Source organism: Neolamprologus brichardi, chromosome 23 (assembly GCF_056152115.1).
Source record: "Neolamprologus brichardi isolate AB-2024 chromosome 23, ASM5615211v1, whole genome shotgun sequence".
NCBI lineage: Eukaryota > Metazoa > Chordata > Actinopteri > Cichliformes > Cichlidae > Neolamprologus > Neolamprologus brichardi.
In genome coordinates, this window is record NC_142125.1 from 7,261,671 (window position 1) to 7,285,385 (window position 23,715).

Here is a 23,715-nt window from a genome sequence, read left to right on the forward strand (position 1 = left end):
TTGAAAGCCTCAGCTTATGAGCTAAAAACAACAGTTCCATTTTAGCTGTGTTACCAACAACGACTTTAGACACCTGTTCAGCTGAACATATATTATACTTCAGGGATATCGAGCTGTCCATTCTACCTGCTTTGGTACAAATGAAAGTGGTGAGCAGCAGCTCAACTGGCAACTTATTAACGTCTACCAGATGCTCTGGGTTAAACTGCTCTTATCTGTGAAGTCGACAGTGGTGTTCTCTGGCAGATACCAGTTCAGCTGCATAATCTACAGCTGTGAACACAAGTCTCACTAAAGGATTGCAGAACCCGATGAGACCCTTATGGAATCAGTTTCTAACTGTTTAGTCGGACATGTCCACCAGTAGCCCTCTGGACATAATTTGGTAGTGCTTCTGTTCTTCCTTGCACAAAGGAGCAGATGCTGGTCTTCATGCAGCCCAGTCCCCATCTCTTGTTATCTAATCCACACTCTTGAGACTGTTTTGGGAGAGACGACAAACTTTGCAGTGCCTATGTATGTGTCATGCTGGGGAAGCTGGAAGAAGATGGGGCATGCCAGTCGAGCTGCATGGTCCTGGGTTGTGAGAAGAGGGTGCAATAAAAGACCTGTCTCATGGTATCTTCTCCACACTCTTGAAACTGTGCTGGGAGACGGGGTGTGAAATGGATTCACACTGGTTTCTGCTCCCTACCTGGATAGATTTATACCCCTGACGTTTAAGTGAGCATGTGCAATACTTTGATCAGAATAATTGTTTTATTTTTGATCAATGTAGTTTTAATAGCTAGAAAGCGACAAAATTGCATTAAATCTTTGGCTTTTCTTTAAAAATTGAACGTCTCAAAATCTTAAAATAACAAATAATCACTCAGACTTTCTAATTCAGGTTTATTTCATGATGATTTTGAACATTACATCATTATGTTGACTACATTGTACAAGTACATGCAATATTCAGTAAGTATGAGCGCAGTTTATTTGATAAAAGATGTTGACTGGTGAAACAACTATAGGGTGTATGTAGTACCACAGGAGTTTTTGTCATATTTTTTTAATTCCACATAGAAAAAAGTGTTCTTTTCTTTCAACCTCAAATATACATAGCTTAACAAGAAAACAACAAAATTATACATCTGGATTAAAGGCGGTACAAAAATAATTCCTCTAAAAACATGTTTGTGGACCATACCACAGCCAAAGCTCCTCACATCTGAGGAAAAAAGCAGACCTGCCTGGGACACTGTTCCTCAGATGTTTTCATCTCACTTTTAAGTTTGGTAGTTAGGCTCCTCTACACATGGATACTGAAGGTGTTAGATTTCTAACAACTGCTGCCACTCATGCTCTAAAGCTGTGAGTCTTTGAAGCGGGAACAGCCAAGCAAATGTCACTTTTCAGCAGTCACTCTCGTGCTGGCCTCAGTTGGCCTGCTGGCGCCCAAGCCTGACGTCATAGGACACTATGTGGAAGTTGTCCCAGCCAAAGAGCTTCCTCTGAGCCAGGCTGTAGTCGATCATGCTGTTGTAGCCGTACTTGTTCTTGAAGGGGATGGCCAGGTTCTTCCCCTGGCTGGTTTCGGTGTCGTACATGTAGTTGATGGTGGTTTCACGAGATGCATAACTAGCCACGGTGTACAGCTTGCCGCAGATGATGAAAGAGTTGGCCACAGAGTTCTTCCTGATGTTGGTTTCCCAGCTCTTCTTCACCGCCAGGCTTTCTGGGTCCAGCTGTGAGATAACGATTGCTCCCTTGGCCTTATTGGTGGAGTAGACGGCCCACAGCCCATTCTCGTCCACAGACAAGTCGATGTCGGTGTAGCCTCCCCAGGAGTATGGGAACTGGCCATGGAAGCCAGCGTGAGGAAGCTCACGGCGAGCTGCGACGCTCTCAGAAGATAGGTGGTATCGGATGAGAGTGCGGCTGTTGCGTCTCTGATAATACAGGGAACCTCTATACATAGTGGCACCAGTGCTCTCTAACAACTCCGGCAGCAGCAGGACCTACCGGGGGGAAACAAGAACAATAATCAAGATTTAATTAAGATCAAAGATGTGTTCCATCCTGAACATCAACCATGTGACACCTGCCTTGGATGGGAAGCCTTTAGAGAGTTGCTCCAAGTCCTCATACCCAAACATCTGCTTGACCTCAGCGCCAATGGCATTAATGCGCCAGAGCATGTTGGGTCCGTAAGGAGAAACAGCCTCAGGGTCTTGCATCCAAATACCATATTTACCCTCTATATTATCAGCTTTCCTGTGAGTTACCGGCTCACCAACTGAAAGGAGCTCCCCACATCCTGCAAACAGGAAGGACAGAAAACACCTCAGATTACTATTTCTCAAAAAACACAAATGTTCCCTGATAGTTAAACATTTAGGCCATGGGATCATATAAGGTGGCTCAAACGAGGAGCTCTACATGCGCATGACTGAGGGATGACGACAGGAATCTGATCGAGGTCACGGTTTCTCCTCATGGAAGCAGACAACAGGTCTGGAGATGCAACTTGACAACTCTGTTAAGCCCAACTTTGCCTGAGTCACCATGACCACAGCAGCAGCAGCTGTAGTACGACTCATCCTGCACGGGAACTCTCTGCTTCTCTTATTTGGAAAACGATAAGGCAGGCTGTATATTTACCACTTCCTTAAATACACCCTTGCTCTCAGGTTCAGGAAGTAAAGCTGGATTTAAGGTTAAATAGGAGTATGTCTTATAAATATACCCGTTAGCGTGGCCTCATCTGAGATCGAATGACTATCTGTGTTGACTGCATGTGTATTTTCATGATGTCCATGAAAAAAAAAACTAGCCCCGAAATGGGCGGTGACGTTCAAGCGTGTCATCGTTAGAGGTGCTTTCCCTCTACACTTAGGAGACAAATATGAAACTCAGGATTGCGCTCATACCTACAGACAGGCATGACTGTGGTATTCTCACCCCAAATGCCCCAGTATTAATAGTAGTATTTGCTTTGAGACTGTCAGCAGAGGTGGGGGGGGCGAGTGTCATGTTTGGCAAGTCAGATGGATGCACAGGGAGAAGGGTGAAGAGAGGGAGGGAAGTAGGAGCTGTAAAAACTGGACACTTTAAAGGGTCATACTGGTGTGTTTGTACTATAAACCTTATAAAACGTAGTCATGGTGACATCATCCACTGGTTTATGAGCACCGTGTTTTTCTGGAGTCAGGGGTGACCATGTCGGGATGAGAGGATGAGAGGGTAGAGTGCTACAATATCATCTCTAGTAATCTACAGTATAATCTGTATGGGTGTGTTACACAGACACACATACCTGCTAATTAGACTAGAGTCTCACAAAAGTGGTGCACAAGACCAACACCAGGATCTCATAAGTTAATTTGAAATATTATACCAAAGGAGACAAAACATTAAACACAACCTATAACAATATAGTTTATATAAGGTGGAAAAGGTAAATAATATCTCACTGAGATAAAAAAAAATTTAACAAAAATTAAAAAAAAAACAATAAAAGTGAAATAAATAATAAGTATTGTGGTATTAAAACTCTTCAAAAGGCACAAACATGTTCAAGGAGTCCCGTTTAGGAACAAGTAAGTTATTTTAAAGTAAACCACTTTTTAAATGACCCACCGTACAACTGTAAAATATTTGTTTCCATTATTCCATTTTGCAACTAGTAGTTCAGTACTGCACAACATGCATTTAATTGGTGTGTATAGACAATATGTATCTACTGGTCTCTATTTGTGATTCCATAAATAGCAATAAGCCTCAGTTCAAATACACCATCCAATTACCTGTGTTGTCCTCGTTGCCACCTGGAGCGGGTACCTCTGTCACGGCAGCCTTCAGCTCCTGAAAGCCCGGAGCTCCATACTGCCATGCTGAATCTGAACAGAGAGAGACCTGGGGTGAGCTGAAGAAGATACAGGAGACAGGAGTGAAAGTTCTGCAGAAGAGTCATCTCACCTCTCAAATTGCTGCTGTCTTCCTGCCTGCTGGGTCTGGTCATGAGGCGAGACATCGGATTCAACCCTAAACACAGACAGGCACATCATAGGTTTTTGTTGCACACTTTTCTTGTAGTCCGCACCAACTTGGAGAGAGTTTACGTATACCCAAATATGTCTATGGCATCAATGACAGCAGGGAATCTGACAGCAGAAAAGAAACACCCCTAAATGGATTCCCAGCTGCTCTGGAGTCAGACAGTCGGTAGATTGAGCGACCATAACACACACAAGTCAACACACTTGACACCCCGTTCCACCCCACCATCAGCTCAACTTCAAACCACCCGTTTTGCTCTTCTTCCCCTATATCACTCTTCTCTTCTCTTCTCTTCTCTTCTCTTCTCTTCTCTTCTCTTCTCTTCTCTTCTCTTCTCTTCTCTTCTCTTCTCTTCTCTTCTCTTCTCTTCTCTTCTCTTCTCTTCTCCTTTTCTCTCCTTCATGAAATACTCAAACCTAAACAATGTCAAACAGTAACTGCAAACTGTGTACCCCTCAGAAACTTGAAGACGTAAACACGGTGATGTTTACAAAAGAAAAAAAAACGATACGCAGTCTACGTCTGGGTACGGCCGTCCTCTGGGACTACTTGCATGGGTGTGAGCATGTGAAAGCCGTGCTTTTCATAATCAAGCCTAATGATGCAGAGAACGTTTTCATCTGGAAGCTAATCTTGATTTATGATAAAGACGGGAAGAAGGATGGTAAATGACGAACAACAGTTGTGTTGTAAAAAAATGTTCCCAAATGTTCCCAAAAATTTAAGGTTTTTAAAGCAAAAGCACCAGTTGCGATTTAACTGTAGCAGGAAGTTTAATGTCTGCCTCTGCTCTGAGGACAGTCCCACAGAGTAACAGCCATTTATCATCATCACAGGTAAACAGCCACATTCTCCTACTGTCTTTTCCCTAGTGTGTATGGCTGTGATTGCCATATGGGCCCTCATATCCTGCCTCTTTGTTTGGGATGTCACTGAGTAAAATACCATAAATCTCATTAATTTCCCGCAGGAGGATTTATGTGAGGATGGAGGAGTCTAATTGACCCCAGCTAGCAGACTTCAGCTCGGCTGCTGTAAACATTTTGCATCTGGATATTTATTCTTCCTGTATACTCATGAGTCAGTGTTTGAAGTATACCATACAGCAGACTTTCTTAAGCTGCAGTTCCTCTACCTGTTGCATGTGAAGCCCTGTGCCTGAGGCATCTTGCAAATATTATTTACCACTGCAAATCCTGCTGGCTGCACATTCAGGAAGTTGAAGAAACTCTTCTAAAAGACAATGAAGCAGACTGTGTTTATTCCTCTCCTGTGACTTAAAACTAAAATAACCTTTTTCTATATAAATCTGACTTCTACAACTGCTGGTCTTCTACTGGCTTCATCGATTTTCCGCCATTTTCAAGTTGTAAACTTTGATTTTCTTGGGATCTTAGTTCAGCTGTCTACCTTAAAAAAGGTTTGTGTTATCACTTCCTGTGTAATTCTATGTGAATATCTTTTTATAAGACCTAGAATAACATTACACAGTGCAGCTCGTATATTTTGAGTGGCAACTACTACTACAGATCATAACCACTGCATGGGTTGTAAACAATAAAAAATGTTCCTGTCAGAGTTTCCTTACTCCTAAACACAACCTGGTTTGACATTTATCTCTTCTCTCCTCCTGCATGTCTTCTGCAGACTCTGATCTATTCGACATCTGCCCGTCACCCTGAGGGAGCCTCTCTGTGTATTTCAGTCTGCAGGTGCAAACATGAGGAGCTCAGCAGATAACCTGGAGTATGCAGGAGATACAGCTTATAAGCTCTCCTGATGCACAGGGAGTAGGGATGTCTGGCAGGAATTAGAAAAGCAGGATTTACTGCTGATGGCAATCTCAGCCTTAAAAGCAACTCATGATGAGAACCAGGAGGGTGGACGGAGTGACGGCTTAGAAAAAAAAGAAGAGGGTGCTTACCAACAATATTATGGCCATGTCAGTTATACTTGTGTTTGGCCACTTATAACCTCAGGGGCTCTAAGATAACTTCTAAGCTCCGTGGAGCCCTCTAACCCCTGTTCTTGGCCACAGACCCACATCCCCAACAATCCCAGCCCACCAGCTATCATCAAAAGCCCTCAGATGAGATCTGGGCAAAGGAACAACCGCTTCCAGAGAGTGCATCACATTTCAGTTCCTCCCCGGCAGAGCTATTCGCACACTTCTTGCCATGCAGAGGGAAACACCAGTCATAAAGAAAGCAACCTCTGCCCATAAATACTAAGCTGACCCTCTCTGGGCTGTGTGTTTATCATCCCTAAATGCAGTGCAGGAAGTGGGAAGCACAGAAACCTGAGCTGAGTGTAGCTGCAGACTAAAGGGGCAACCAAAACATTAACAGCATGCAAACAGGTGTGAATCATTAAAACATGAACTCACTGATGATTTAAGCAGTGACCATAAACAGACTTCCACACGATTCACATACATGAGCAGTGCTTTGGTATTTTGTGCAACTCTACATAGAAGAATTTGTTGTGTCATCCCTTCGCTGCTCTGATGCACCCAGTATTCTTCACTGAAGCGCTCATTATATATTTCAACTAAATGACAGCCTGTGTGCAGACAGTAGCTCCTTCTGTTGTGCATCTTAATTACTGATGTAGATATAAAATGACCTGGTAGATTTCTTTAATTTGATGATAAAAATAGGATATTGTCAAGTAAAAATATTCTTTTTTTTATTTGCAAATGTTATTAAGCATTGCACGTAAGTATGTGGTGGTTCTCTTACCACTACCAGGTCTTTTTGACACCCTGTCCTGCAGAGTGGGGCTGGGTGGGACCATGGGTGTCTGTTGAGGACAAGGTTTGTTCCTCAGCCTCTCTGTCTCTCTCCTCATCTCCTCCATTCGAAGCTGAAGCCCATTCAGTTCCCTCTCTAGGCGCTCCTTTTCTCTCTGCAGCAGGTTCCTCTCTCCAACGGCCCGGTTCAGTGCCTCCTGCAGCTCAGACTGAACTCTGGCTCCAGACCCTTGTTGAACCCCTGGGAGCCGAGAGTCCCCTCCACTCAGCTGAGACACCAGGACCTCCAGTAGGTTGAGTCTGGCCTTCAGTCCTTCCACCTCCGGACCTCCAATTTGTGGGCAGCTGGACTCAACAGGGCTAGGAACCGTGAAGGTGTAGTGGCATCGCCCACCTCGGTCATTTCCCCTCCACAGAGTAGCTCTGTCCTGTGCCTCACCTCGCATCAGAAGACCGCATAAACAGAATGAGAGTAGAGCAAACATGTTTGAAACTTTTTCTTTCTTTTGCCCACTCTTGGATTTATTGTGGAATTATCCTCTAAACCTTTCGTAACTCCTAATTTCAACTGATGGCTTTCTTCTTCTTTTTTTTTAAGTCTTCCCTCAGGTATTTTCTCTATTTCTGCAGTTTTGCCCCTCTCTTCCTGCTCTGTCTCTCCTCTATAAACAGGTCTGCAACACTGAGCTCTCCCCCGACAGCTCACAGATATTTATACATTCTGGAGGGGACGAAAGGAGGGAAATGAAAAGGAGATGAGAGGAGAGGTGTAGAGGAGGGAGGAAGAGAAGGGAGGGAAGAAAAAGAAAGTAAAGAAATACTGGTTGTTTTGAGAGAGAAAAAGTCTCATTCATGCACAAGCTGTTTATGCTTACAGATTTAGGAATGAGACGTTACAGCTTGCTGTGTTTTCATTATTCTTAATTACTGCTTTAATTATACTTTTTATTGTGTAAAAGCCTCCAATAATATGCCTCATCCTGTGTGTCAAAGGAGATTTGCTTGACATTTCGGTCAATAATAGAGGGGAAAGCTTGTCCTTGTTGGATACAATTACCTTCTGAGAAGACAGTGTTCCCTTCTCAAATTGGAAGGGGGGGTGGGGGTGATGCAATCGGCAAGTAAGAGCCGTCCTCCTGCGTGGTCAAAGGTTATAAGTCCTTTGACAACTGGATGCCTGACATTGATCCCCGTGAGTGAAAATTCCCAGCACTCCTCCTGTCACTTGTTGCCTGAGTGGATTTGTTTCTGTCTTTTCTGACACACTGCCTGTAGTGACTCATTCCTACAGTTATCAGATACGAGGATAGCTTTAGAGAGCCAGAATAAAAGATCTGAAAGAGAAACACTCCAGGTGCAGATAAACATACTTTCCAGTCCAAACTAATCTTTACAGCTCTCAGCTTACCTTCATATCCTGCCTTTGTTTGCGTTTCTTGAATCTCTCCTGGCTCCTTTCCTACTCCTCTTATTATCATGCCTCCTTACTTTTCTATGTTCGCAAATCTTGACATGGCAGGTGACTCTGATGCCTAAATCGTCTACTTTAGGGACGCCAAAGGGAAAAGAGGGAAAAGGAGAGCCAGTCAGCTAGAAAGAAAACAAGATAAGACATGCAGATCCCTGAAGATACTATGTGCACGCAATACTGCTTCTGGTAATACTTACTTGACACATTTAACTTTATCGAAGCAATGACTGGCTGGAAAGATGGATGAACAGACGAATAGGGTACAATATGCTTAAAATCAACTTTTTTTTTATGCGGTATTATTAGATATTAATTTCATTAATATTTTCCAAGAATTTAAATTAAAGAGAAGTTTAAAGGCAAAAGAACCACAGGTAAACACTCATGAGGAGAATTAAAATAAAGAGCAAAGAGTCTCCTAAAACCACTGACACTATGATCTTCTGTTTGATCATTCTCAGATGAAGAGGGTGTGTGCTCGTTAACTGGCCGCTACTGGTTGCCATATTATCCATTCTGCTTTCTTGTGGGTTTAATTCGCTTTTATATGACTCATAAATTCGTCGCTATGCCCGGAATCTGAAGTCATCCAATATCAGCACCTTGCAGAGGACCAAAACATCCTCGGCTGCCAATGTGGGAGTGTCTCAGCAGGGGCAACGGATAAAAGTGTCTCATGGATTTAAGTAGTAGTGTGGCCCAAATCCTTTTTTCCTGACCAGTAGCAAAATTCAAAACTCTAAGCTCTAACTCTTGACAGGGCAGCAGCTTTTACAGCCCGGACTTTACCGCCTCTGTGGTTACCATCGAGCAACATGCACCTTTATCACCACAGCTTTAACGACATTCAAGTACAAGTGCATGACATAAAATGACCTCTCTCCTCTTCATAGCTGAAATTAATTCATCCCCCCTACTGTGTGCATCACTAATGAGCACGAACTGGAATGCCATTTGCGTATGATCAATAAAAGGCAAGGTCCCTATGGGCCAATTTAATTCCTCCTCCTTTAGAAGAGTTGGGTAGTGCTGGCTAAGTAAAGGGCAGAGCTGTCAGTGTGTATTTGCGTCTACTGTCCAGGGAACGAGAGCGGCGCGTCTGTCAGAACAATAACACCTCACGAGCGCCGTTCCCTCCAACTTTAGTGCCATCATGGGACTCCAAACTGCCAGTAAAGCCACAAGCCAATAAAACTGTCGGGTAATGAGAAGAGATAAAAGGACTTTGCAGGCTCTGAGAGCATGAGGATAGTTAAGAGTGTTTCAAAGTGGAGGTACGGCATGTGAATTACTTTTTCCCCCTCTATACATATTTCCCCATACGCCCTCCATCCATACTCATCTATTCTGACTTCCTATAAGACAGTGTACTAGCTCAGACCAAAGCAAAGCAGACAAGTGCCCTTTAAAATCACTTTATTTCAGAGCAAAAAAAAGGATCACAGTCTTCCAATGCAATGCCAGAGTATTATACATCATTACAGAATCAATATTTACAGCCAAAATAAATATTAAAAAAAAGACCATGTAGAGTTAATTCCAGACAGTTACACCTACTCTTGTTTCACAGCTCAGCTTTCACCACATAAATCACCCCCCCTCCTTATAACGTAACCATACAGTGAACCATACAGTGAACCATACAGTGAACCATACAGTCCCTCCAGCGACGACGGGAACACCAGCAGCTAAACACTTGAGCGAATAAGAAAACGAAAACAGTGGGGAAAAAGAAAAAGACAGAAGCAGCCTATAAACCAAACAGAACCATCTGCAGCGTGAGAGATGATGTAATGTCACAAGCGGGAAAACAAATTCGACAGCTGTGACCAAGCTCAGCATCTGAGAACAGAATAGTTAGGAGACATTCATAACCTTGGTGTTTTGGTTTGACATGGTTCTTCTGTACACTAACAATCTATGGTGATATTTGTTACAGAGCAGGTTCTTGTATGAATACATGTAGTTCCTTTCTAGTCTCTTGTTTCTGTGAGAACGAGGAAAGATACCTGAAAAGTGAAAGCAGTCAAAGCCACTGAAATGATTAAGAAAGAAACACCACTTTAGACCCCACAGATGAACCTCGGATGTTCTCCCACCTTGCGATGGGCAGAAAACATTCTCAGTGTCCAAGCCTCAGAGTAAGTGAGCACACAAGGAAATCGTGGGCAGACATCAGAGGTTTATCTGCTGGAAGTTCACAGCCTCTTTATGTAAGACTGCTGCAGCAGAAACAGACTGGCTAAACTAAGAGATGGTTGGCATCGATTCCCTGCCTTTACAATATCGATGTATATGATGTTACATGCAGGACTTGTTGTCACGTCCTGCATGTGATATGTATCATGGAATGGAGCACTCCTTCACATCGACTAGAGGGCTGAGAGGTTTCTCCCAAACAGCACTGGTGGAATATCTCCCCATTTTTTTCCCCATGTGTTCCATTTCTGGAGCTTAGTTTCAAGTTGGGGATCAAACCAAGCCTTAGTACCGACCTCACTGTAGATTTATGTGAGAATACAGTGATAAGATCTGTACTAAGTGGCAAGTAGAGACCAGATCCTTGAGGGTATACAGGATGATACTGAAGAGGGTGTGGGAAGCTGGCTGCCGCCCCCTAGCTGGAGTGGAGGATTGTGTGCAGGGGTAGCTAGAGGAAGAGGAAGGTTGTTCCCATCCTCCTCCGAAGTCACTAGCGATATCGAAGAATCACTGGAACTGATGAAGAGAAGAAAAGAAAAAAAGTAACAGTAAGAGAGAAGTCCCGCGCACTTTGTAAATTTACACTCGGTTCATGTATTTGGTATAATACTTACTAATGATAATCAGCAGGAGAGCAACCACCACCAGCGCAATAATCATCTTCATCTGAGAGAGAAACAACACATTAGACACAGAACACACAACGGTGAACATCTCCTGTGGAGGACCAAAAACTGTCATAATCATAAATACATGCAAAAAATAACTCATTAAATGCATTAAACATAACACTAAAAGTTAATGTAGGCATTCATTAATATGTAAAATGTTTGTATAATTTGTATAATTTCTCCTTCATTATCCAAATGAAGGGAGCTGTCATGAGTTCAATGCTTTGCCTATTTGTAGATCAACTTTGGAAATAGCTACTTGCAGACTACAGATAACTACAGAACTTAAAACTTTTGCTAATCAAGCTGATTTGCTAGATTACCTCCTCATTTCCATAATGAGCAGATATTTAAATGTTATTTGTGTTGCATTTAAATATATATATTAAATAAATGGATGCCCCACCTTCATATCTCTCCACCACATCCTCCTGTGCAGCTGTTTGGCTCGGCTACTGAAAGCAGACGCGTTGTCCGATAGGCTCTCTGCAACATCACATGATCACGGCACAGATGAGTGAAGGACACGTGAGGAGGGAAGTAAATCGAAGAGGACAAAAAAAAAAAAAAGGACATCTGTTTATTGGTAAAGTAAATAAGCTGAATATTGTTTTCATTTTCAAACTGGATAGGGTCACTCAAGTTTTTTGGCTCGGTGTTGTGCATGTGTAGGAGTTATGTAAGACTGAACTGTGATGGTGAAGTCACTCCTCTAAACATCTTTTTATTAAACCAACTCTATTGGCATCAATTGTTGTACAAGTTTCCACATTAAAACACAATGGAGCAAAAACACATTTCCTCCAGCCCTTCTCCAAACGACTCACCCGCACCGCCGATTTTCTGTTTCTTGGATACTGTTGTTAACTTTATGTTTATGCATGATAACATGAAGGTAGGGTTGAGCTCCCTAGTGTGCACTGTATTACTTATCTAAGCTTGCGTCCCTATTTAAAGTCTTTGTCTCTGCTGTTTCCATCTCCATGTTTACAACCTGTCACCATTACAGAGCAGTGCTCAGGCTTCTAAAAAAACGCTTGTGGAATTTAACCACAGACAACCTGCACATGGGTCAGAGGGCAAACTGCTAGTGTCAATTACATGATTGTAAATTTCTCACGTAAACGCAGAAGGAAGGCTGAAGGGCGACAGGCACAGCGGAGCCGCAATTAGACACAGACATGTCCACATGCACAAAGACTCACATCAAAGACACACAAAGATGTGTTCCAGATGTGCGTCATTGTCTTGCTTGTCTGGTCAGCACAATAGACCTAAGCTGGAGTACAATGTACAACATCTGTGTGTGTGTGAGACACCAAATAGAAAAAAGAACAACAACAACAACAACAAGTGCAATGCAGCAATGTGTTTTCGTTAGCGGCGAAAAAGATGAGCTGTGCGTGTCCAACAAAAGCAGTAAGAGCACAAAACCTGTCGAACGCTTTAAGTTGCATACCTGGAAACAGTTACACAAGGATGCAAGGTATTTTTAACATTGCATGTATGGAGTCTATTCACATGCCATCGTTGCTACTGCACACCCGAGTGTGTGCAGTAGCAACTTTGCATAATGTTAATGCTTTTATCCTTAAGAGCCAAAACATATTTAATATTTTAAGGTTTACAGAAATTGTTCCATTTAATTTACACTCACACCGACACAATGTAAAGGTAGGATATCTTCAGTGCACAGTAACACTTAGCTGTTTGTTTGACTTTGGACCTTCTTACCAGTTGAATACATCTGTTAAAAACTATTCTAAATTAGTCTCACACTGTAATGAGAGCTAACCACATGCTTGCATTACCGTTAAAGTTGAGGGCATTCAACTTTAAGGTTGTTTGCATGCCACGAATGTCCAAGCCTCATTAGTAAATGACTTTCTTCTAAATTTGATGCACATAGCATCAAATTGACTAAATACCTAGGTAACCCAAAATAAAATAAGTCTGTAGGGTCTTTCTGGAAACGAAATCTTAAAACAAACAATAATAGTAATGGTATTTCCTGCCTTTCATGCTTGAGTAGTGCACACATGTCTGGTAAATATGCACACGCGGCGGCTGGTGTGTCTCACCTGACTTGTCCTGCAGGTCATCGAGTCGCTCGCCCCTCTCTATCACCTTGGAGATGTTCTCCTGCATCACGTCGATCACCTCGTCGACCTGCGACTGCACCCTGAGGACACAGAATCACAATGATAGGACCGGTCTTATTTTGGTACAGTAAAAAGATTCTCTATGTCTGGCCTTGTCCAGCTGGCAGACAATGAAAAGCCTGACAGCCTCAGCGTGACCTGTCTGCACCTGTTGGGTATCTGCAGCATTAAGTTCAAATCCTTTATTTATACTACTCATAACTGAGTATGGCATGAGTAGTTCACATTACCCTTAGGTCACCCTTATCTTAGAGTAATACCACTTGGAGGCCTGTGTGGTTAACAAACGGAAAGAAGTTGGCAAAGAAACTCACGAGGGAGGAAAAGTAATGATATAAAACTGTGGAATTTCTCTCTATAACAACTGTCTGCTCTTACTCACAATCAAACTGACTGCTTCAAACAAAAGCTCTGCAGTAAATTATCAGACTTGGCTTTCAGCTTGATTGCATGCTGAAGGCAGTATACAGTCATAAGCCAGAGCAAAACAAACAATTAGAAAGACATAAAAGAAGTATGAGCTGCCATCATGACACATAAACAACTACAGTGACCACAGCGGTTAAGGTTCAAGAGCCCCGTGAATTTAACATTCATCAAATGTGCAGCTATGGCATCTAGTTTCATACGCTCACAACAATAACAACCTATAAAGTATGAATGGAGTGTGGAGGAAACGAGTCAGAGTGCGAGACGGTCTAAACAATGACCTCCTCTGTTCTCTGTTAGTCTGCAGAGGGACTGAGACATCCTGAGAAGGTTGCACAATAACCTGCACACGATGGGCTCTCTTACACAATCTGGTAATAACCAGCAGCTTTTGGTAAACATTACGAACCATAGTTACATAACACTAATACCAAAAACAGTGATGGAAATACTACTCTGACCTCTGATTCTTTGTTGTAATGAGGTATGTGTTTGTACTTACTGCTTGATTTTGTCATTCTGAGGTCCAAACCTGGGTCCTGTTGGCCCTCTCCTGAAAAACAAGCATGGATGAAGTCAAATGTACAGACTACAAGCATGATTTGTGCTGATTAGTTAGTGTACTATGCTCTAACAATCAATATCATCAATATTACTCCCATAGACTGGCTACAACTTTAGACTGGCTATTAAACTTTCTCAATTTGGTGGTTGGTTGTTTTCTCCATGCTCTAAAACCTGGTCAGTATATGTCAGAAAAACATAACATCTTCACAACCTGATTCATGTGAGCAAATTAATGCTCTACTGTTTGAAATGCAACTTAATTTTAAATATCTAATGTATTATTATTAAATGAATTAACAAACACTCACAGAAAGAAGTCTTCCTCCTCATCAGAGTCCTCCTCCAACAAATTCCTCTGTAAAAGAGAAAAAGGTCAGAGGTCACAGAAGTTGGGACTATTTCCTGCCTGATATCTACTTTGGATAAGGAGGGACTTGGTCAGAGCGCTAGTCCATAACCAATATTAAAGCCTGAGCAGATTGCTGAGGAGTAGTCCTGGTGACGAGAACTCAAGAAACTGGATGGACTTTATCCACCAAAAGGCCACAATGCTGCTTTAGGGATCAATGACAGCCTTTGGCTTACTATCCTTCGAAGGTCAATACAGTAAATACAACATTAGCCCAGTGCATCGATCAGCCAAAACATTAAAACCATTAACAGATGGTCTAAATACAGTCAAACTGATTAGCTTGTTAAAAAGCAGCTGTTTGCTAGGAAACCTTGGGTCCTGGCAATTAATCAACATGTTACTTTCACACCTGAACACCCTGCCTAAACACTGATGCCAAAACAACGCAACCCCATATCAGCCCGCTGCAGGATAAGAATCCTCAGCACACTGCAAGAACATCACTCAGGAATAAAACAACAAGTCTGACTAATGCAGGCCCTATCCTACAAAAATCAAGTTCCACAGGATCCATGCTACAACCGGCCAAAGTTACAAAGGGCTCCAATATCAGGCTGTTGTATGGTGGCTGAAAAGCAAAAAAAAAAAAAAAAAAGCTGAATTTTTGCTGGCCAAAGCCCAATAAAAACTCCTTCATCTGTTCTAAGTAGAGGTTGTTAGTGATGCATAATAATTGGAGGAACACATAACCAATATGTGTGTAAACACACTGCCTACCTACATAGAGCTATGTGACTACTAAAACAGACACCCGATGTGTTTTCTTGTCTTATTTCTAAAGACAGGCTCAATACAAACCCAAGCTTGTGTTGCATGACTGGCTGAATTCAGGCACACTATTAACTTTCCCCCAGATTTTGTTTTCCAGCCTGGTGCCTTGTTATTACTGGCCAGGTGGGCAGTCGTCACAGTGTGCAGCAATAAAAGTTCAAGTCTGTTGATCTAAGAATGTGATGTGTGAGAGCAGCCACGACATTACGCAAGCACTGGAGTGAAATGGTTTCAGAGCAGGACGATCATTATGTTATATCACTACCTTCACCTATGGTCATGCTCTTTAGATAGTGACTAAAAGAATGAGAATGTGAATTCAAGTGGCAGAAGTAAGCTTTCTCTAAAGGGTGGCTGACCTCTCCTTTATAGACAGGGTGAAGAGTGCGGTCATTTAAGAGGGGCTCGGAGTACAGACGCTACTCCTCCACATCAAAAGGAGCCAGTTGAAGTGGTTAGGATGCCTCCTGTGTGAGATTTTCCAGGCATGTCCTGCCCGAAGGAGGCCACAGGGTAGACCAGGGACACACTGAAGAGATTATATCTCTCAGATAGCCAGGGAATACCTTAGTGTTCCCCTGGATAAGCTGGAGGACTAGGATAGGGAGAGGGAGGTTTGGGTGTCTCTTCTTAGGCTGCTACCCCAGCGAACCGGATAAGAGGAGGAAAATGGATGAATGGATGGACGATCAGTATGCTGAGAATCCAACATAAAAATTTACAGATCAGATAAAAAAGTAAGAAGAAAAGGATGGAACAAACTGTCTGGCATATTACGGTGAATTACGCCACAATATCACTGCAGTGACGACAAGTCTGAGCCACTGCTGGCTTTAATCAGGGCAAAAAGCACTCTGGTGTAAATTGCTAATTAAATTAAATTGCTAATTATAAAGAATAAGTGAGGACAGCTACATTGAATTCTCACAGGAGAAGAGAACGAGTCTGTTTCTTATTGGACTGAAGGCAGGTGGACTTTATCCACTGCTACTAGATACTACACAAGAAAGGTAATCGATATTAAAACCCAACAGTGTGAAATTTTTATGAGAAAGATCAATTACATTTGAATTTCATTACCTTAGCAGTAACCAAGGTTAAAATCTCAATTCTTTCAGCCATGGCATTCGCCTTCTAATAACTGCGGCGCCTATGGATGCACTGTAGTGTCAATTCTGCCAGTCAATGTCGAGCCAATACAATTTATTCTCCTGTAAATAACATGGCATCTGCAAAAAATCTGTGGGAATGGTGGCCATATGATCATAAAATGCTTTATAAGTTAAGGCACTAACAATCTCCTTCTGCACAAACTTCTTTCTTTCTTTCCATTCGAGACAGCGGACGTGAAGGAAACTGTTAGCAATTATTGTAAGACAGGAGGCCGGGCACTGAAGGAAAAGCATGGGAGGTTATTTTGTTATGCAAGCCTCCCGGTAAGCTTTGCTTTGATCTCAGCTCAACACAACAGCAAACAGGATGACACAGAGGAATGAACACAATAAAGAATAGGAGGGAGGACAGGGGAGGTGCAGGTGCGTGGGACGGGATGATCAACCTGATGAGGACCAGACATTTGGCCGTAGCAGTTTCTAAAGCTTCACCCCTTAAAAAAAAAGTCGCTTTGGTTCTCTCCCCTTATTTTTGTTGTTTTTCCATTATGACTAATCTGACAAATAAACTTGGAAAAATCTACATCTGATACAGGGCTTTTTCCTTGCTCAGGATGGGCTCAATCAGTCAATCCACAGTAAAAGTAATGTGTTACCCTATGAGATAGAAGTCCAGCATGTCCAGTACCCTCTTGCCTAACATCTGAACAGGCTCCATCTCTCTCCAACCATGAATGGTATAAGTCAGGGGTCCCCAATCCCAGTCCACGAGGGCCGGTGTCCCTGCAGTTTTTAGATCTCACCCTGGGTCAACACATCTGAATCACGTGATTAGTTCATTACCAGGCCTCTGGAAAACTTCAAGACATGTTGAGGAGGTCATTTATCCATTTAAATCAGCTGTGATGGATCAAGGACACATCTAAACCCTGCAGGGACACCGGCCCTCGTGGACTGGGATTGGGGACCCCTGGTATAAGTGGTTAAGAAAATATACTACATGTCCTACTTTACTTCTCTAACTGCAGATGCAATTTGTTACAAACCCAAATGCCAAGCACCAGCTCCTTCATGTCTATTTGTGTCTCACCCTCTCGCTGCGAATGGATCCCGTGACCTCATCGTCGTTGAGGTGTCGTTTAAACTTCGGTGGCATGTTGTCTTCAGGCTGCTCCTCCCGGTCTGGCTCCCTCTGTAGGACAGGAGAAGAAAAATCATCAATGAAGCTTTACCACACTGTGGGAGAACTTAAAACAGAGTTAGACACCTGAATTGAGAAGATTCCAGTATTGGTAAGAGGAAAGGAGTTACAGACATAACCACATGCAGAGTTTACAAACATACTGAGAATCTAAACATTATAAATGACTAAATGTGAATTCACAGTTCAGCAATACAACTCTATTTGTTTATTTAGCTACTTTATTTCACTGAGCGCTACACTCTTATTGTTCTGGATATATTGAGCCACTTTAATGCAAGACATCTGTATTCTATTTTATTCATCTGAACTAATTTAATTTACATAGCCTGTTTACTGTATCAGGTTTAGGACTCTCAAGAGTGTAGCTCAAGATAACTGATTATTGCAGTCCCCAAAGTAATTGGATGTGATGTTGGATCAGATATTGAGTTTCCAGCTTCTCATATACAAGAAACATAATATTTTTTTAAAACAGTCCAAAAACAGATATCTTATTTTCTGTTTTAAATCCAAATCCTTCTGGTGGAGCAGGTGTTGAGTCTCACTAGATATGAAAGGAAATGTCATCATTGCTCTCCATGTAACACGGAAATGGAAAACATGCTGTTCTTCCAATTATGCACCCTGGAGTCTGTGTTTGGGTGTTTCATGCTCCAAAGAGCGAGACAAAACACACACAGATGCCTCATTAAAGGGCCTCTGTGACACTGAACTAAAGAACATGTGACCCTCAGTGGTAATATAATCACAAACACACACACACACACACACACACACACACACACAAACAGAACCTCTGTTAACCTAACAATACAACTTATACCATTGAATCCAGCTATTTCTGACACAGTGGCTTTCTCAGATTCCTTTTCTGGCACTGCAGCTGGAAAACTGGGCCTTTCAGCGGTCAGGAGAGGAGAAGAGCTTTCCAGTAAACAGAGAAGAGAGGCAGGGGACAGATCTGAAGCAGGAATAGTGTGAAGAGAAAGAAGCCAGAGTTACATCTATGTAACATGTTAAGGCTCAGGCAGGAAAGCAGGATGAGTCAATTTTAAAAAACAGAAAAACAGAAAGAAAAGCAGTGATTTATTACATAAAGGAAAGGCTTGGTTTCAAATTGGAACAAAAGACCTGTGGAAATTGCTTAATGACCCTAATCAATTCATTGATTGCAACTTTACGCAAACAGAAGAAGAATGAAAAATCAACCCCACAATCAATTTCTATCAAGGGAGGAATACCAGATAAGTAAAGCTTGGCTATCTGCGGCCGATTTTTCCCCCTTTTTTCTATTACAAGTAAAGTAATAGCTTTAAGGATCCCTCAGTTTAGCAAAGGAGTAAAACTGAACACTCAAGCTCACAATCATATAAGCTAATTAACATTATATCACAGCCGTCAACAACTTTAGCAGGTCGAGCTATTCGACAGCCTAAATCTTAGCAAATAATATTCCTGTCAACCTAATTAACAATGAAGCTTCAACTCCACAATACGAAAAACAATCTAAAAGCTACTATAGCTTAGTTATACTCTTCTTTATTATTTTACCCGTATCAAACAGGCCGCTTAGCTACCAAGCTAAGCTAAGGATGCTAACGCGGCTACCTGCTGTTTTCCACAGGATCCGCCGCTCGAAGCCGGTAAACTCCTCCACACAGAAACTCAGAAATTAACACGAAGGCTTAATGCGACTTGATTCATCGCAAATGCTATCAATAACCATGAAACACGATGATCATTGTGGATGTCAGCTCTCCTCTTCCTATCTTTGCTCGGTCTGAATCAGCTGACCAGGAAATCAACACAAACAGCTGGTGGAGGAGGAGGAGAGAATGCTGCAGATGTTTGACGGCCTGCGGAAAATGTTTTACCTTACGTTCTTTTATGCAGTAAATATTCCACTTCTACACAGAAAGTTCAAATGGGATCAAAGTAATATATTTTTGGAAAGAAGAAAATTCTGGTCTCTTCAAAGAAACAAATAATTTTACCAATGTATTTATGGTGCCTTTACTTTATTTATTGCAAACAATCACCAGTGCTGAGACAGAGAATTGTGCCAAGGGTATTACCACTTGTTTCTTCTAATAAATACGGTAAAATAAGTTTTAGCTGATCTATAAATAGACAGATTCTTCGGCTCTTTCTGTACATTGCATGCTTTCTTCCTTGTTACATTTGGGTTGCTTAAAAATGTTGAGCTGATAACACTGACAACTTCACATTTTCAAACAAAAAATACGTTATTTTTACTCACAAAGGAAAAGACTGAGTCGTTTCTTTCCCACAAATCCAATTGAGACCAAACATAATTAATGTACCCAACATCTTTTTAAAGGTACAATCCCCCACCCTCCCAAAAAAAAGTTGAAAAAAAGTTGAATCCGTATCCAAGGTGTATTTTATCACATAAAGGCAAAGTCTGATTTCAAATTGGAACAAAAGACCTGTGGAAACTGCATAGTTATGGCTGCTGATTATTAATGAACCTAATCAATTCATGCAACAAAAAAATTAATGTAAATTAATTTATCCATCTTTTTTACCTCGTTAAGGGAGTCTTTTGTTTATTTGTGTCATTTGTCATTTGTGTCATTTCCAGGTAATTTGAAAGAAAGTTGAATCTTGCTATGAAACAGAAAGCAGGAGTGGGATTATATAAGTTTATACGTATCCTTTTAGCATAAAATTTGTGTTACTTTTATGCAGATAAATAATATATCGGGAACTTTGTTTTGTTGAACGTCCATGTACGTCATTTGGACATTCAGCATTTAAATGTTCGAATTAAACCTACTTATATCTTTCTTTCTTTTTCTTTTTTTTTTGCTATGTATGTTATGACCTTTAAAACAAAATCAGAAACTTTAGATTTTTATTTCTTAAGTTTATTCTGGGAAATCGTCTCTGTCGAGGTCTGCCACACCTGTAGGTGGCAGCAGCGTGTTTGTTATAATGGCAAAAAAAAAAAAAAAGCACACGCAAGAAGAAGATTAAGTTTTCACCGGAACCACATTGAGCGTGCAGTGGGAGGTGAGTTGGTGAGCTGTAGATGTGTGTTTATAAGCTTCTTTTTTTTCCTTTACAATTTTTGTTAAGTAGGTGGTGTTTATATGGGTGGAGACGGTCTCACCTGTGGTGTTTCTTTCTGTTTACAGGCTTCACAGAGAAATGCAGAGTGCAGCAGGCAGCGCTAACGAGGCTCATCCTCTGTTTGGAGGAGCCCTGTCAGCTGTGATCCCTCACAGCGCCACAGACATCAGCGAGCTGAGGGAAATCCCGGACAACCAGGAGGTGTTTGCCCACGCCCACACAGACCAGAGCCTGATCGTCGAGTTGGTGGAGTACCAGGGTCAGGTGGCTGACCAGGATGCAGCCAGGTACCACTTTGAGGACATCGCGGGAAGCAACAAAGCTCTGGAGCCGGGGGCTTTTGAAGTGACCAGTGTTGTGGCTCTGCCCAAATCTGAGCTGTGCCTGTCAGAGTGCAGCACTGCGTGGATGCTGTCTGGGACTCAGTGCGTCTCTAAGTTCAATGAAGAAGCAAGGAATTCAGTGACCATCCACTTGGGCCTGTTCCGTCTGCCGCAGTTCTCCACAGATGTCCTCATAACATTTAATGACCCGCAGAGTATCAGCCCTGAGAGCAGCAGTGCCTGTGCAGTGGGGACACACCAACAGCCCTGGATGGTGAAGGACTTCCAGCACCTCGTACAGACTCTGACTCTGCATAACCCTGGGCTCTTCGGGTAGAGCAAGTCCACTTTTATGATGTGGTGTCTCTCGGTCTCTCTCCCTGGAGGACATTAACAAAATTTTTAAAAGGCAGACTGGTTATAGACTATATTTTTGAAATTCTGAGCTTATTCTGTTTGCATCAAATGTCATACAACACATCTCCCCGGTGGAATAGACCCTTTATTTAAAGCCACCTTTCCCCTGTACCATAATGCAGTTGCTATTATGGGGGAAATGCTTTGTTGAATAACCTCATAGTTAAACTTTTTTAAATCTCTCAATCAGTTCAGCAGTTAATTACATATTTTAAGAATATTTTATGCATGGCGTCAATGCTATGGTCTGTTTTAGGGCTGAGATATAGTCAGATGTATGTTTTGATGCAAATAAAGTTTTCAGAGAGCAGCAGTCATGCTTCTTCCCTGAAACACAGGAGTCCCTGTTATGCTTTGTTCTATTTAAAAACTGCACTATTGTTTAGTTTTATTTAAAGTTCAAATGATTGGTATGTACCATGCCACTATTCTGTAGTAAATCTCACATATTGGATTAATATGAGCAAGTTATCGTTCATTTGAAGACATTTCCTTTCTACGTAAAGATACAGTTGGGTCTTGAAATGTTTACTAGGTGATAAAATTTCAAAATCAACTTTAATTTAAGGGCTGAAACAAAAACAATTAAATGTTGAAAAAATTAATGACTTTATTATACATGTCTGGAATTATTTGTCTCATTCTCTCTGTATTTTACTCTAAAACACCGCTGTTGTACTCAAGCATGTTTTATGGAGACTTATTTATTTTATTTAAACTTTATTTATACAGGTAGTCCTATTGAGACTCAGTGTCTCATTTACAAGAGAGACCTGTTTCAGACACAAGTAAATTAGAAATGACTAACGAAGAGACATACCTTATTCTTGTGTATAAATCACAGTCTTCCCCTTAGGACTACTTGATTTTAAGTTTGTAACACCCAGCTTCTGATATGCTCTTTATACTGGCTGTTTTTACAGTACAGTGGTGATAAAAGTAGTGCCAAAAGTCATTGTACAAGTCAGAAGGTTTTGGCTAAAATTAGATCCCAACATCTCTCTGGAGAAGTTAAAAACAGGAAAATATTCATGGAGCCCTCTGTGCCTCCACAGAGAGCTCCATGGTTTCGTCATAAACAGTGAAAACGGAGAGGACCAGTCCCAGCAGGAATATGTGTTAGGCCGACTCTTTCCATCATGCACACCAGTGGCCTCATGGTGGATTAATTCATTAGTCTGAACCCTAAAATCCCTTGGCGACACTTCATTCAAGAGTGAGTTTGGTGAAACCAAATTTATAGAGTGGAATATGGCCTCTATTAAGTGTCCTTCTGCAGTCAGATTTTTTTTAGATTTCAGCATTGTAAGTCATGTGGTGTATAATCAAAGCTTTTTCCAGGTACACGTGTTATTGTAGGAAGAAAAAAATATTTTTAACTTGAATCTGCTGTTAAATGAAACTTGTCACAGCAGGAGAATTCAGGTGAGTCGTGCATAACAAATAAAAGTGAAGTAAAGTCTGTCTCCCCAGTGCCACATCAAGCCCTCCTCCTCCTCTGGCACAACCATGACTGATTAAGAATCTCATAAAGTCAGGCGTCCTTTCCTCTCAGTGATCCCTAAGCAGCACATTCCTTCTTTAACCAAAGCATACTCTCTTATTAGAACAGCAAGTTTCCTTGAATAAGCATTGTGTTGGTTCTGTTTGTAATAAAGAAGGAAAACATCCTGTGTTTCCCCATGAGGGCTTTGGGGAAAGGTATTTGATTTGCAGGTCATGTCAGGAGACACTTTTCCAGCTACCATGGACTTTCAGTGCCTGGAAAAAAGCCTACTACTGACTGGCTCCTGGGCAAGTTCTATAGTCTCCAGGTTTTTGGCTTGCAATGCTTGTCGTATGCACATGAGTGAGAGTCAGTTTCAAACAAAAGAACCATTGTCTGTTTCTGCCATGGTAAAGGAAATTGAAATATAAGAAATATAGTCACAAATTTTAAAAAAAAAAAGATATATGTAAATGGCAAACGGCCTGTATTTGTATAGCGCTTTTCTATTCCCTGAGGACCCCAAAGCGCTTTACACAATCAGTCATCCACCCATTCACACACACATTCACACACTGGTGATGGCAAGCTACATT

At 41.7% G+C, this 23,715-nt stretch overlaps 3 protein-coding genes across 4 annotated transcripts; 1 reads left to right on the forward strand and 2 right to left on the reverse strand.

The window, feature by feature from the left end:
* Positions 1-877: 877 nt before the first annotated feature.
* myoc (myocilin) lies at positions 878-7,619 on the reverse strand. The gene is made up of 5 exons (XM_087836481.1): positions 6,786-7,619; positions 3,964-4,029; positions 3,792-3,884; positions 2,091-2,302; positions 878-2,003 (listed from the first exon to the last, which is right to left on the reverse strand). Exons 1-5 carry the CDS (start codon positions 7,279-7,281, stop codon positions 1,422-1,424), a joined length of 1,449 nt encoding a protein of 482 aa, XP_087692607.1. The 5' UTR covers positions 7,282-7,619; the 3' UTR covers positions 878-1,421.
* Positions 7,620-9,684: 2,065 nt separating this feature from the next.
* On the reverse strand, positions 9,685-19,624 carry vamp4 (vesicle-associated membrane protein 4). 2 transcript variants are annotated; one of them, XM_006790129.3, is made up of 9 exons: positions 19,406-19,624; positions 18,621-18,758; positions 17,684-17,785; positions 14,607-14,653; positions 14,234-14,284; positions 13,222-13,322; positions 11,547-11,626; positions 11,084-11,135; positions 9,685-10,985 (listed from the first exon to the last, which is right to left on the reverse strand). In XM_006790129.3, the coding sequence occupies exons 2-9, from the start codon at positions 18,621-18,623 to the stop codon at positions 10,960-10,962; spliced, it is 462 nt and encodes a 153-aa protein (XP_006790192.1). In that variant the 5' UTR covers positions 18,624-18,758; positions 19,406-19,624; the 3' UTR covers positions 9,685-10,959. The 2 variants fall into 2 exon arrangements, with proteins under 2 accessions (XP_006790192.1, XP_006790193.1); XM_006790130.3 differs by lacking the exon at positions 18,621-18,758.
* A 1,158-nt stretch (positions 19,625-20,782) lies between these two features.
* On the forward strand, positions 20,783-22,238 carry rangrf (RAN guanine nucleotide release factor). Its single transcript, XM_006790131.2, has 2 exons — positions 20,783-20,833; positions 20,959-22,238. The coding sequence occupies exon 2, from the start codon at positions 20,972-20,974 to the stop codon at positions 21,551-21,553; it is 582 nt and encodes a 193-aa protein (XP_006790194.1). The 5' UTR covers positions 20,783-20,833; positions 20,959-20,971; the 3' UTR covers positions 21,554-22,238.
* Positions 22,239-23,715: the final 1,477 nt, after the last annotated feature.